The 14,661-nt window shown below is 46.4% G+C and overlaps 1 protein-coding gene across 3 annotated transcripts; it reads left to right on the top strand.

Annotated features, from left to right (window-relative positions):
* The first annotated feature begins 4,850 nt into the window (after window positions 1-4,850).
* LOC101155740 (neuronal vesicle trafficking-associated protein 1) lies at window positions 4,851-12,332 on the top strand. Of its 3 annotated transcripts, none has more exons than XM_011492604.3 (5): window positions 4,851-5,025; window positions 5,818-6,000; window positions 8,564-8,668; window positions 9,593-9,706; window positions 11,760-12,332. In XM_011492604.3, the coding sequence occupies exons 2-5, from the start codon at window positions 5,872-5,874 to the stop codon at window positions 11,961-11,963; spliced, it is 552 nt and encodes a 183-aa protein (XP_011490906.1). In that variant the 5' UTR covers window positions 4,851-5,025; window positions 5,818-5,871; the 3' UTR covers window positions 11,964-12,332. The 3 variants fall into 3 exon arrangements, with proteins under 3 accessions (XP_011490906.1, XP_011490905.1, XP_004084421.1); XM_011492603.3 differs by having other exon boundaries at window positions 4,857-5,025; window positions 5,834-6,000; window positions 11,757-12,332; XM_004084373.4 differs by having other exon boundaries at window positions 4,858-5,025; window positions 11,757-12,332.
* Window positions 12,333-14,661: the final 2,329 nt, after the last annotated feature.

Below are 14,661 nucleotides of genomic sequence, written 5' to 3'. Positions count from 1 at the left end.
AGCAGGGAGCAGAACCAGCAGAGGCTGACGGACGCCTCCGCCCTGCTGGGCGTCACGCTGCTGCGGTACCGCAGAGGAAAACAGATGTTACGATCCACGGAGATGAGCACCATGCTGCCCACCGAGGTGGAGGTCAGGGTGAAGCCGGTGATGTCGGACAGAGCACACATGACATCAGCCAGCAGGGTTGAATGAAGCGCACCGTCTCCACCGGCATCAGCTGCAGACCCACCAGGAGGTGGGCGATGGCCGGAGAGAGCAGGAGCTGGTGGGGCTTTGGAGCTGTTTGAGGTAAGAGATGGAGATGATGAGCAGCAGGTCCAGAGCTACGGTGAGGAAGGACACCGAGAAGAACAGTGTAGAGGAAGAGGGCCTGCAAGGGACGATGCATCCGCCCCCGGCAGGACAAGTTCAGCAGAGCTCTGCTCCCCCACAACCTCCGTCTCCCAAAGCGGGGGCAGCTCAACTCTGGACCCCATATTTATCTGTGATGGTGCATCCCGTCCATTTCCCTCCACCCCACAATCTCCCAAACTTGCTCTCCTCCTCAGTTTTTGCCTTTGTTGTTGAGTTAGGATGATGCAACATCAGCTGTTTGTTTCAGGCTTCACGTCCCCGAGTACCGGTGAGTTCAGAGTTCAACGGTTTGATCCCAAATGAGCTGAGGTCAGGCACACGACCAGCAGGTTACCAGTACAGGTTAGTTGTTTTCCTCTGAGCCTCTGATGAAAGGAATTCTTCTCATCAGTCCTCTGAAACCCTTTTTCCAAAAACTTCCCAGGTTTCATTTAGGCAATCCTACCTAACAGCTGCAGTGAAACAAAATGAAATCTGTTTAATGGAGGGAAACGTATAAAAGCAGGTTGGAACAGCGGGAGCCAAAGGAAAAGGTGTACAGCTCCTTCCACATGATGCTGTTTTCACTAGGATTGTTCTAAATCCTCAGTCAGCATCATTTCCACGTCACTAACCATTAGAGTTTATATTAAATGTTGTAGAACAAACCTCCTAAAGACAACAGTTTCTTCTAAACTAGAAACCTTCAAAGTCTCTGTTCCACATTATTTCAGATTGTAAAGAAGTGAAAATGGTCTTTTGTTGGATTTGCTGCATTAGGAGGTCAGATTTACTGAAATCCAAAGCTTTTCTGATCAAAAACATCTTCAGAGTTCAGGTTCCATTTGAACAGAGGACTTCCTTATTTGGAGCAATAATTCTGGCATCCACTGAACTCCTGAGTTTCTGCTGGCATTTCTTTCAGGGTGTCAGAATAGCCTCCCAGAGGGAGGTCTATGTGCCCCCCACCCTGCTCCAGAGGTTCTCAATAGGGTGGAGGTCAGAGGATGCTGGGGGCCACAGCATCAGTTTATCCCCAGAGGATTCCTGCAGCAGGAGACGGTGCATCGTCATGCATGAAGATGATTGGTCATGGAAAGCACGCTTCCTCTTTTTGGACCACGGTGGTACAAAAAGGCCATTTTCTCACCTTCGGGGGACCAGCTCTCCCCATGGTCCTGGCCCAAACCATGACCCTGCCTCCTCCTTTCTGACGTCACAGCCTTGTTGGGACATGGTGGGCATCCAACCCCCACTGCTCCATCCATCTGGACCATCCAGGGTTCCACTCATCAGAGAACCAGACTGTTTGAAACGGAGTCTCCATGTGCGTCTGGAGCCACTGCAGCCGTTTCTGCTTGTTTGGGGGGTAAATAGAAGGTCTGGATAGAACCGCAGGCCTCTGGAGGATCCTAAACATTGATGTTGGTGGGACTCCAGAGACTCCAGCAGCTTCAGATCTGTGCTTTCTGCTCTGTGGTGGTCTTTCAGCAGCTGCTCTCTCAATGGGATGGATTTGTCTGTCAGAGTTCTTCCTCATTCCACCTTCATCTCCTCCAACCCGTGTCTCTGAATCAGACACAGATCTCTTCACGATGATCACGCTTGTCCTGAAATATCCACGGTCTTCATACATCGTCCAAAGCGTTGAACTATTTCAGGCTTTTCAGCAGCAGAGATCCTTTTTCTTACCCATATTGATTGAAAATGTCTGCTTAATAATGTGGAACTTCCTTCTTCAGTAGTTTTACCTTTACCTGAACTCACCTGGAAACTAATGATCACAGGTGTCTGAGATGGATGTCAGAGATCCAAAGAGCCCAGAGACACAATGTCATCCAAGAGTTTCATTGAAAGACAAAGAATTTGATCTTTTTGACACTTTAATACGTTTACATGATCATTTGGAACCCCCTGTAGCAGACTGTGGTGAGAGCAGCCATGATGCTGGAGGCAGAGATGAAGATGCTGAGCTTCTCTGAGGGACCAGGATGGATCCTTGAATCCACCAGAGGAGCAGATCATGGATGTTCTGGATCCACGCAGGGAAGCAGAGGGAGACGTTTGGACACGAGGAGAGGAGGAGCAGTGATGATGATGGTAGAAGGATGCTGAGGGTGGAGCTACAGGAAAGAGGAGGACCAAAGAGGATGTAGAGGTGGATGGTGTGAGGACTACTTCATCCAAAAAGAAGAAACATGAACTCCTGATCCACTTCAGAGTACTGAAGCCTAAAGTTCTGGATGATGTTTTCTGAGAATCCTCCATAAATCCAGTTTAAAATGATCACTGACTGATCCTTCACCAAAACCACAGGAGCTCCTGGGGTCAAGACGCCGTCCTCTGCTGTCAGCCGTCCCTGCAGAACCTGCCGGAGCAGACGCATGCAGACGGTCTGCTCTCTGTGGCTGCGTCTGCCATGGCAGTCGGTCTGTGGGACCAGAATGCTGCTGCTGGTCCTCAGAGGGTGGGGGGACAGGCCCCCCCAGAGGAAAGGTCGCAGCATTGACCTTTGTTAGGATCCCATCTAGTGACATAAACGTGAGGAGAGAACGTAGTTGTTCTGAATGTTCACATGTAAATAAAGACGTCTAGTTAAGTTTCATTTAAACTATCAGCCACTTCAGAACATCAAAGAATTATCAAATATCTCTGAAAACTAAAGGATTAGGAATTAATGTAGCAACAAAATGTAGAAAAATGTGAGTTCTTATAAAGTGATCAACCAATGATCTTAAAATTGATCATTGAAACAGAACATTTAAGACATTTGTGACCAGAACCTCTGGACGAAACAAGAACAACAGAAGCTAAACAACAGGAGTCTTTAAGAGAAATCCTGAGAATCTTCTCACTGGAGCAGAAAATAGAATTAGTTTAATACGTCATTCTGCATAAACGCACAAATAAAATGCGTAACAATATACAGCATGAAAACTTAAGCCTAGTTTACCCCTTTTGTTATCCTAGGCACTTTAACGTTGGGAGTGGGGTCATCTAGACCCACTAGACAGAGCTCTGAACCTTTTTTCTTCAATGATTTGTGATCTTCACTGGTGTCCATGGATTACATGAAATCTTTCCACCTTTATCCACCTTTGTCATGGTAGGGAGAACATCTAAGACAGCACACGGGTTACCCAGAAACATTCATTTAGCTGTGATTTAATATAACCAAATCTAAACTGCTAAAGGTGTCTTTGTTTTTCAGCAAAGGTGTTTTATATTTACAACAAATGCATTTGATGAGGTTAGATCATGAATGTTGATGTTGAAACTCTGCTCATCATCTTGTCTTGATCTCTGTGAATGGAGGCGTCTCCATGCAGCTGCAGCTCAGACAGGATAGACATGCTTTCGCTCTTTCCAGCTGCTGCTTTTCCAGCTGCTCTTTCCTTCAGCCAAAATGCAGTGAGACACTAGAGGGCGCTGTTGGAAAAGCGTCTTCTAGAGCTGCAGAGGTTTCAGAACCAGCATCATGGAAGCTCTCCTGGCTGCTGCAAGGAGAATGAACTTTTTCCTCAGCTCAGACAAAACAAAGAGAAGAAAAGGATGGGTCCGGAGGTTCTTGTCTGTGACCTTCAGTCAGAGAGGAACAGGTCTGGGCTTTCTGCTTCAACCTGGACCTCATGTTCAGACGCTCAGTCTTAGGTCATAATGTGAACTTTGTAGAAAACACCAGTGCTTGTTACAGTTGAGTCAGTGATGTCCCATCACTCCCTTCAGCTTCAGCTCAAATCCTCCACCTGCAGAGGAGCAGAACCACGTGGTGCTGGTCCAATGGGAGCAGAAGGTCAGTTGTGGAGCAGTGAGCTGAAGGGGGGCAAGCTTTGGTGGGTGATCCCTAAAAGGCCATGGAGATGGCGTATACTTGTATAGTGCGTTTCTACCTACAAGGTCTTCCTGCAGTCACACACACATTCACACACTGGTGGCCGCTCCGCTGCCAAACACAGGCGCCCGCCTACCACCAGAGGTAAGGTGGGGTCCAGTGTCTTTCCCAAGGACACTTCGACTCATGGGCGTGCAAGGCGGGAATCAAACCTGCAACCACCGCCCTGCCGCTGCACCACGGCCGCCCCCCAGAAGGCCATGGTGACTTCCTTTAGGGCAGAAAGATGCAGATGAAGGCGGCCTCCTTCACTCATGGTGTGACAGTGGGCTCCAGGCCGCGGTTCCATTCCTGGTTCTGAATCTTTGAGCATTTGAACTTTGATGTGAGAAGCCGACCCAAAGCTCCACTGAGCTCCGGTTCTTCTTCACAGCCAGGCGTCTTTGAAGGCAGACTCATTGATCCAAACCCTGAAGCTGTGAAGACTCACCGGGTCATCGGGGTCAGGAAATGTGTGTCAGTGGGTCAAAGGAGATCAAAGCTCAGCAGCTGTCAATCATCTTCTGCACAGGAAGCTGCATTCTACTTTACTTTATTCATTCAAAAACGAAACGACTTTATTTTTTAATGTTTTACCGGGACAGGCTCCAGCGGCCCCGTGACGGTTGTTGACGTTCGCTTTGATCTGCTGACGGTTCCCGCGCAGAGCGGAGCAGCTCCGAACTGCAGTGCGCTGCGCGCGCAGTCCTGCGCTGACTCACGCGTCACCACGGCAACCGGCGCGAGGAACTGAGTCCCGTCAGCATCCGTGAGACCCGATTCCGTCCGCAGACAGCCGGAGACCCCGCAGGACCACGGTAAGTTTGATTTAATGCCCCCCTCATCCCGCGCGGTGGTGGGGGTGGGGTCAGTAATCGATAGATGCTTTAATAAATTAAACCATCGAATAATTTTGTCAACAATTTGTCGCATTTGCCGTTAAGCGCGTTAATGAGTCAAGGAAGTCTAGTGGAACCGTGTGTGTGTGTGTGTGCGCGCGTGCGTGTGTATCCTTAGGCTGCACATGTGTTTCTTATATCGTTGACCACAGAAGCATCTTAATTGTATTTACTCTAAATATCTGCTGTCATGAGACAAACGGCTCAAATCCTGGAAACTGAAAAAGATCCATGAAGGTTTTCTGACTGTTGGTGAAGCAGCTGCTGCAGCCGCAGCCGCAGCTGCAGCAGTCTGTCTCTGCACCTCAGTACAGGGAAACAGAAGTTTCATGAAGAAAACTGAAAATGTCTTGCCTGATATTTTCCTCCCTTCATAATCTCCTTCAGCCTTTTCCTGGTCAGACGCTCCTCCTTTCAGAACATTTCTTCCTGTTCCTGTTGTGAATTCTCCAGAATGTCGATGCTGCATTTCTATACACTATTCTCTCTACAGATCAACATCAAGCAGACATAAAGTGAAGAACAGCAGCCGCTTGCAGTGATCTGTTTCCATCTTTGCCACAGATTTACATTTTCTGGATTGTTTCAGTCTCCATGAGTTTAAGAGTTTTAGTATTTTTTTCCAAAGACGTTGTTGACTTAAAGTAAATGTTAAAGTATCACCGCTACTCCTCATGGAGTCGATTCTGATCCCATTTTCCCTCATCGCAGATATCATCAAACTCAGTTTCAGCCCCCCCCCCAGGCCTTTCCAGACATTCAGCGATGGTGAAGCTGGGCTCCAATCTGTCTGATAAACTGGAGAAGCAACAATCAGCAGAGGACGGCTTTGATAACGTTCCCCTGATCACCCCGCTGGAGGTCAGCCAGCTACAGCAGAAGTTTGCAGAAAAGGTCTGAAAACGCGTTCTTTGTTTGGCTTCACCTGTTTGTGCTACAATTTGGTCAGAGAAGTAAAATCTACAAAGTTCCAGCTGTTTAACGAGAGTGACACACAGCTGCTCTGATTGGTCCAAACACTGACGTCCATTTGTCCTCACAGGACAAAGTTTTGAAAGAATCAAATAAAAAACAGTTTTACCAAAGAGAACAAAGTCTTCCAGAGGTTCTAGACCGGGGGTCGGCAACCCGCGGCTCCGGAGCCGCATGCGGCTCTTTAGCGCTGCCCTAGTGGCTCCCTGGAGCATTTTCAAAAATGTTTGAAAATGTAAATAGATGGGCGAGAGAAATATATTTATTGTTTTAAAATGGATTCTGTAGGAGGAAAAACATGACACAAACATTCTTAACGTTTTCCAATGCTGTAATGATTGTGTAGAATAAATATTGTAGCGCTCGGCAAATACGTCACTTGCAGCGGGAAATACAGGAGCCAAGCTGTCATAATCAACTGGCTGCGCTGGAGAACTGTCCGTGTTCCAAACAACACACGACTGCATCAGTCTCAGAGAGAAGGAGGCAGATAGAGAAGCTGAGAGTGCAGCCTCCTGTCCAACATATCAAGCCCATACAATTTGAACACACATCTCATTGAACGTTGCACAGGGGTCATCAACCTCTCCCCCTCCCACACTCATGGTGCAACATAAAGAAACAGCACAACAGGAAGAATAAACTAAGGTGGAACAACAAAACTGCCATATGAAAAGAAACGTGGGCAAACAGTTACGCTCCTTCTGAGCCTTAATTAGATCAGGGGACCACATCCCACAATCCCCTGCTGCTAACAGACCTAAAATGCACATGACCGCCACAACAATATTACAACATTTCTGTCAACGAAAATTTGCGTCATAGCCTGCGACACACGTTTCTACCAGCAGGGCTTTTTTTCTTTCTTTCTTACTTTTAGCGGACCGCTACAACTACTCGACCGCTAGGCAGGTGGCTGACGGAAATCGAACCACCGTCAGTTCTGAGCATTGCTTGATGAAGTTGAAAGGAAATATTCTGATCTCCTGCTACACAACACAGTCTGATGGATGTCCAGGGGGGACGTTTAGCGTCACTTTGTCGTCTGTTTAGAACACGTGAAAACATTCCTGAAAGGCAAAGACCTGAACTACCCGCAACTGGAAGATGCTGAGTGGCTGGAAAAGCTGCACGTTTTGGTGGATATGACTGTGACAAACACCTAAAGGAGCTGAATGAAAGTCTGCAGGCGCCACAAATGCTTGAAGCTGTTCTGTCATTAGAGCCAAGCTGACTGTCATGGGGAACGTCGTCACGCACCTTCCATTTTATTGGTTTGTGTTCGAATCCTCAGAATAAAAATGACACCAAAAATCGGATTTCTTTACAGTAAACCCTTGTTTTTCGCGGGGGTTACGTTCCAGAAAGAACCTGTGATAGGCAAAATCCGTGAAGTAGAAACCTCTATTTTTTTTCAATTATTATACAATTAAATACTCTATTATACATTGAAAAGACAGAACAAACCATTTTACAGGCTCAAGCATTTGTTTCACAAATAAAAGTACTTTAGAAACTTTTTTTTTTCAACAAATAACTCTGTACTGTACTGTCAAATAATAATTTGAATCATCAATGTGAACAGTCAGAAGGCTTCAAATTGCGGAGATTAGCCCCGCCCACCACGACCCGAGTAATTGGATTAAACGGGAGAAAATTTAAAAAACAATTATGAAAAAAATACAAAGTACAGTAGGACAAATAGTAACTCAGGTGTATTTCACTGCTCTACAGACTGAGCCGCTGCATCCTGACTCCGCTCTGCAGTGTTTTCTTCTTTTGAAGCCCGCAGTGCAGCTGTTTGTTCAGGAGAAGAAACATAGTGATTGGCAGTTGTTGCTCTTTTTTCTATGGGTTTTAGAGAAACTCGAAATTGCAAGAGAATTTGCACATACATGCTGTTAATTTAGCAAGCTGTTTTACGTACGTGTAGATATTAAACTGCAGCGTTATTGACACACAGGTAGAGAAGAAGCGGAGTGACTTTTTAGCCAATCAGAATGCAGAACACAATGCAAATCCGTGAAGTAGCGAAACCATGATAAGTAAACCGCATTGTAGCAAGGGATCACATTATTACATTTCTTTAATTCTATCAAAGCAATGAAACATAATTCACTGATATTGTAATGAAGTTAAACCTCCACAACAGAGCAGTCACATGACGCGTCGTTCTCCCAGAATGCACTGCAGGGCAAATAAACATTTAATCGTTAATAATAAATATAGCTAATATAGATACACATCGCATGTGTTGCCTTCATTATAAGGCTTAAATAGGGCTGTTAATATTTTGCGGCTCCAGACATTTTTGTTTTTTGTTTTTTTCGTCCAATTTGGCTCTTTCAACGTTTTGGGTTGCCGACCCCTGATCTAGATGAACGTCAGAGCTTGCTCTGTCGGTTTGGAACCACTGAAGACGGAGCTAAAGACAAACTCCTCTGGAAGTTCTGGTGGGAACATTAGAACATTGTTCTTTCTGCAGGTCATGGTCAGAACCTCAGCCCAGTTTCAGCTGCAACAGAAGAGAAAGACCAGGCGGAAGAAGCTGAACATCAATTTCTACCGCAGTGTCTCGGATAAAGCCAAGGTTTGATTTACATAAAACCTGTTCGTCTCATGGATGGTCTGAGGGATCAGGTCAGCTTCTGATTGGCTCAAAGCTGATTCCCACCCAGAGCGCAGACAGACGCAGACGAACCACAGACAGACAGACAGCAGACAGACCGCAGACAGACCGCAGACAGACCGCAGACAGACAGCAGACAGACCGCAGACAGACCGCAGACAGTCCGCAGACAGACCGCAGACAGACCGCAGACAAACCGCAGACAAACCGTAAACAGACCGCAGACAGACCGCAGACAGACCGCAGACGAACCACAGACAGACTGCAGAAAGACTGCAGACAGACCACAGAAAGACAGCAGACAGATCGCAGACCGACTGCAGAAAGACTGCAGACAGACCGCAGAAAGACAGCAGACAGACCGCAGACAGACTGCAGAAAGACTGCAGACAGACCACAGAAAGACAGCAGACAGACCGCAGACCGACTGCAGAAAGACTGCAGACAGACCACAGAAAGACAGCAGACAGACTGCAGAAAGACTGCAGAAAGACTGCAGACAGACCACAGAAAGACAGCAGACAGACCACAGAAAGACAGCAGACAGATCGCAGACCGACTGCAGAAAGACTGCAGACAGACCGCAGAAAGACAGCAGACAGACCGCAGACAGACTGCAGAAAGACTGCAGACAGACCACAGAAAGACAGCAGACAGACCGCAGACCGACTGCAGAAAGACAGCAGACAGACTGCAGAAAGACAAAAGACAGACCACAGAAAGACAGCAGACAGATCGCAGACAGACTGCAGACAGACTGCAGACAGACTTGTGGTCAGATAGCTTAGACACTGCTGGAAAACCTTCCAAAAAGAAGCTTCCTTCTTTGTGTATTTTGGGTTTTCCATCTGAATCCAACTCATGCATGAACTTTGTTTTGCACAGATCACAGGTCTGATCCTCATCTCTTTGGCCTTCATGACCGGCCTCCTTCTTCTGCTAATGTACAAAGCCATGTGGTACGATCAGCTGACCTGCCCAGAGGGTTTTGTCCTGAAGGTGGGAACCGATCAACAACACAGTCACACTTCCTCACATGTGATGCAAATGTAGAAACAGGGAGATGAGTGAATGCCTGAATGGTATCAGTGGGCATCAGGTCTGAACACTAGAAAAACACAAGCCTGAAGGAAATAGAACTTTGTTTTCAGAAAAATTGTCTTTTTCTATCTTGCAAGAAATTTTTTAACAACAAAATAACCTTAATTTGAGAAAACTTTAAATTGTCTTAGTGACTAGAATTTTTCTCCTAAAATAAGAAATCTTGGTGAGACCATTCTTCTGGTCCTGGTGTCAGATTTTCTTTTCTTTTTTTGTTTATTTAAAGAAAATCCACCAATGGGGTCAGAATGTAAGACTTGATTCTACGGGGCCTGTTTTGCAGTGTATTGTGTCTGTGAATGACATGTTTTGGCCGAGCGGACTGCCTACAGCTTATTGGCTGCTCTTGTCTCTCATCACACCCTCACCTCCGTGAGAGTCCATGAAAACTGGAGCTGGGGGCCGAATCCCAGTACCACCTTAAAGGAAGTGTCTGCAGGACAAATGCTGCAGCCTGTCCCACTGTGGAAATGCAGGGGGGGGGCTGAAAGAAAAGATGCTGCTTCCTGGTCTGGCAGAGACTGGGACACTGGCCTGTGAACCCAAAGGGTCTTTAATTATGGCTCAGCGTGACTAAACTGCCATTAAAGGCTTAACAGCACTGGGTGAGCAGCGTGGGGGGAGGGGGGGCAGACCTTCTGGCAATGCGTTTGAAGTCTCTTTGCAGGTTCCAGATCAGAACCTCATCTTCCTACATGTCAGGGAAACAGAGCTCCACCAGAGTCAAGAAACGTGGTTAAGGTTTAAAAAAGTCTGTCCTGAAGCTCTTCCATCTATTCCATCCACATCTTTTCCTACTGCTGAGGTTTTCTTCTGCTGCTTTAACACCAGAGAACCACAGACAAACTGTTCCTCATCTTCACTTCTTCATCACGTCAGAGAACAGTAACCCTCTTGTGTCAGGAGGGTCGTGTTTGTGTGGCTGAACGCTGCTGAAAAAACGTGATGAAACCATCTTCTGATGTCACACTGCAGCTCCTGGGATTCCCACTGTCACTGGAGACTCTTTATTTTACATGAATGCAGTAACCAGAGTCCTTTCTGCATCCGGACCTTTCATTTGAATTCACCTCCCACATTTCCAAGCATGAGGAGGGTAAGTAAGCAAGGAACGATGCCTAAAGATGGCAAACATCAGAGAAATCCGCTACACTAGACTGCTGTAGCCCTTGTGTTATCCTAGGCACTTTAACGTTGGGAGTGGGGTCATCTAGACCCACTAGACAGTGCTCTGAACCTTTTTTCTTCAATGATTTGTGATCTTCACTGGTGTCCATGGATTCCATGAAATCTTTCCACCTTTATCCACCTTTGTCATGGTAGGGAGAACACCTCAATGGAAGGGGGGGGTCATCTGGACCCCATAGGATAGCACAAGGGATAATCTCACACGTTGCCACTTGGCTACATAAACTAGAGGTGAAGCCTAGCTTTTCCTTCAGAAATAAATCCTGCTTTTCACTCAGAGCTCATTAAGGTCTGGCAGCAGCAGCTTTTTAAAGCTCTGATAGATTATGGAGATGTTCTGGACATGAACGCCTCGTCCACTTGTCTTCAGAGCCGAGTGGATCTCTGAAGTCCTGGAGGACTCTGGTCCATGAGGCGCTGCTTGCTTTGGTCGCCTCGTATCTCTGTTCTCCTCTGTAAAGAACCACCAGAGACTGTAGCAACGTATGTCCTCATGTTTGGACTGAATTTAGGAAACCAGCCTTCAGCTTTTCTCTGACTGGAACAGCCTTCAATCTCAGCTGAAATGGTCAGAACCTGCTTCCCTCAGATGGTTCTGCTCCGTTCTGAGTCTCTGAAGGATCCATACTTCATTGTCTTGACTACCAATGTGTACCGTACGTCTATTGTCCTTCATTCATGTCGTGCTGCTCCCAACTTGAATATCTTCTCATCTCAAATCACTAAAACCAGGAGCGGCTTTGCTTTTGTCCTCTACCAGCAGAACCACTGCAGCCCAAAAGTCCTGGAGATGTTCTACACAGAGCAGCAGGAGCCCAGCACCCCCAGCAGGACCAGCGCCGGGCTGATCGCCGCTCTCAGCCACATCGACCAGCTGAAGAGGACCGGCCCGGAGCCGCCGGCCTACGGCGTGCTGAAGGAGTCCAGCAGCGAGCCCCCACAGAGGGTCCTGAGGGGGGAGGCCTGAGGGGGCCGGTTCTATTCCCTAAGTCCATCCATCCAGTGTTTTCATCTCATGTCTGGACTGCGATCCACCAATCACCTTCAAGTGTGAACGTGAGCGCCGTCCCTGCTGTCTGCAGTGGGCAGACAGGTCAAAGGTCACGGTTTCTGTTTTAGCACAGAATGTGTGAAATGCTTAATGCATCAAACTTATTTTCATTTCTCTGCAGTGAACAGAGTTTGTGTTTAAAAAAAGCTTAAACTGTTGATCTTTAAAAATGTCCATTTTTTTCTTAATTCTGCTGCATTTATCTTCATGATGATGATGATGATGATTTAGAAACATCTGTGTGAGAATAATAAAATAATCAGCCACAGAGCATTTTTAACGGTCCTTCTTCCACTTTTCTTCTGATGACAGCCAGTGACCGTCATGACAGACAGACGTTTCCATGGAAACAGCCTTGATTCGTTGTTGTCTCCATGAAGTCCTTGCAAGCCTCCAGTTTGTTTCTGGTTGTTTGATGCAGCGGCTCTGTTCCTTTATGGTCAGTACAGCTTCAGAGTCGACAGATTTCTGTGATTATTAAGCTGCTGAACGTTAGAAGACGAGTCGGATGTTTGAACAATTCAACAGGAGACATGAGCATACGTTTGATTTCATATTTAATACTAATATCTGCCAATGAACTACTGTGATAGTAACTGTTCCTGTCAAGTTACAACTTTTTACAAGTCCAAACACACAAACCTGAAATACTGATCTGCCTGAACTTTGGTTCAAAAAGAGGAAAAGACGAAGTGAGAAACCTCAGAAAGGTTTGTCTGCTGAGCTGTGACCCTTGTGCTATCCTAGACACTTTAACGTTGGGAGTTGGGTCATCTAGAACAGTGTTTTTCAACCAGTGTGCCGCGGGAAATGTCCCTCATTCACTGATCTAAAAACATTTCCATCTCCAGGATATCAGCTCTCTGTTCATCCAAACAGGCCCTGATAAAACACTGAGGAGTTAGGAATATAAAAGATCGTAAAATACTTTTTTTGTGTTTATTTTATTTTATTAAAGACATTTTGATAAGAATGACGGTACAGCGATTTAGCCGTAGCTTCAGCTGTATTTTGGAAAAGTCCCGCCCCTTTAACTGTCTCCACCAATCATTCTTGGAGGCTCAATCACATGTCATCAGTCTGACCAATCAGAAGTGGTTAAAGTCTTCACTTCCTTGTTCTGATTCTGCTCATAAAGTCTCTCAGTTCCAACAGAAATACCAGCTAAAGCTCGTCTTTAGCGGTGTAGCTTTCCACAGAATCTGGTGTCAGACCGTGGAACAAGTGAACAAAACCATGAAGCTCAGAGAAGAGAGTCTGTCTGACATCACTACATCTCCCATGATGCATTGGGTTGTGAGAGTGACAGCGCACAAGGAGATCTGTTGTTAAACATCTTGAAACAACGAACACACATCAAACTGTTTTTAAATCTTCTAACTTAACTTTTATTGCATCTTTCAGAAAAAAACAGCTGCAGCTTCCAGCTTTTTCTGACACAATTATCACTAAAATGTATGTGAGATCATGGAGGAGCTGTAGATCAATACAGACTATGAGTTTCTCCTTTTTTTTTTTGGATGCTGGCGTGCCGCGGGATTTTCTTTAAGGTTAAAGTGTGCCGTGGCTCAGAAAAGGTTGAAAAACACTGATCAGGAACGTTCTGCAGAATTCCAGGTCTGAGCAGGTCAAAGCCGACCGCATCCACCGCTCTTCACGCCACCGGCAGCCAGTCTGCGTCTCGTTTGCGCTGACATTTCTTCCCCCCGCTGCTGTAAGCCCAGAGATGTGTCTCTGGAAGTGTTTTTCTGTTACATGGACCCTTTGGGAGCTGAATTTGATCCCTGTCCTGATGTGTGAGGCCGTCCTGAGCTCGTTCATGAAGGTCTGCATGCCTCCCCGCTCAGCCAAAGACCTTTTTCCTCCCCGTCTTCACAGGTTGACATGCTTCAGATGGTGTTGGCCCACGGCGTGGAATTAAATAAAGTGCTGAAAAGTATTTATTGAGGCTTTAACGGTTCCCGTGCTGAGTGAAAGCATGGCAAGTCCAGCCAAAAAGCTGTAGCTATGATGCCGGAGGAAAACTGTGTAAAAGCAGTGGAGTAGTCACATAAAGGCAGCCAAGCCCATTTTCCTTCTTTATAGCATCAACAGATCCAACAATAAAATAGCGGGTTGGCTTTTTCATTTGTCCTGACCGTTGGGAGTCTTCCTCCTCCTCCTCCTCCTCCTCCTCTCATTACAGAATTACTTTACATTCCATGAAAACGATGCTGCAGACCTGAGGATCTGGGTTGTGCACATCAATCTGAGGCACAAACAATGGACTTCAATGAAATCCCTCTTTGGTGCAGCTCCACTGAAACGTCCTGTCAGCAGATGGAGAAGTGTGCGTGCCGCATCCAGCATGGATCGATGGAGGAGCTGAAGGGTGGAGGTGACCTTCAGGTCTGAAAAGACTCTGCACAGTGACGTCTTCAATGTTCCTGTCTCAAAGAATCCGTGGGAGGAGTTTCTCTGCACGAACGGAGCATTTCATGGCTTCACCAACATTCCTAAACCCTGTTTTCAGTTCAAAGCATGTATGGTGTGTTTCCATGGCAACAGTTTGATGGCTTCCTGTTTTTTCTTGAACCCTAAAGGAAGCTTGTGCTTGCCTTAACTATCCTGTAGG

Source organism: Oryzias latipes, chromosome 1 (genome assembly GCF_002234675.1).
Source record: "Oryzias latipes chromosome 1, ASM223467v1".
In the NCBI taxonomy this organism is placed as follows: domain Eukaryota; kingdom Metazoa; phylum Chordata; class Actinopteri; order Beloniformes; family Adrianichthyidae; genus Oryzias; species Oryzias latipes.
The sequence above is the reverse complement of the archived record's forward strand: the minus strand, read 5'-3'. Positions and strand labels throughout refer to the sequence as shown.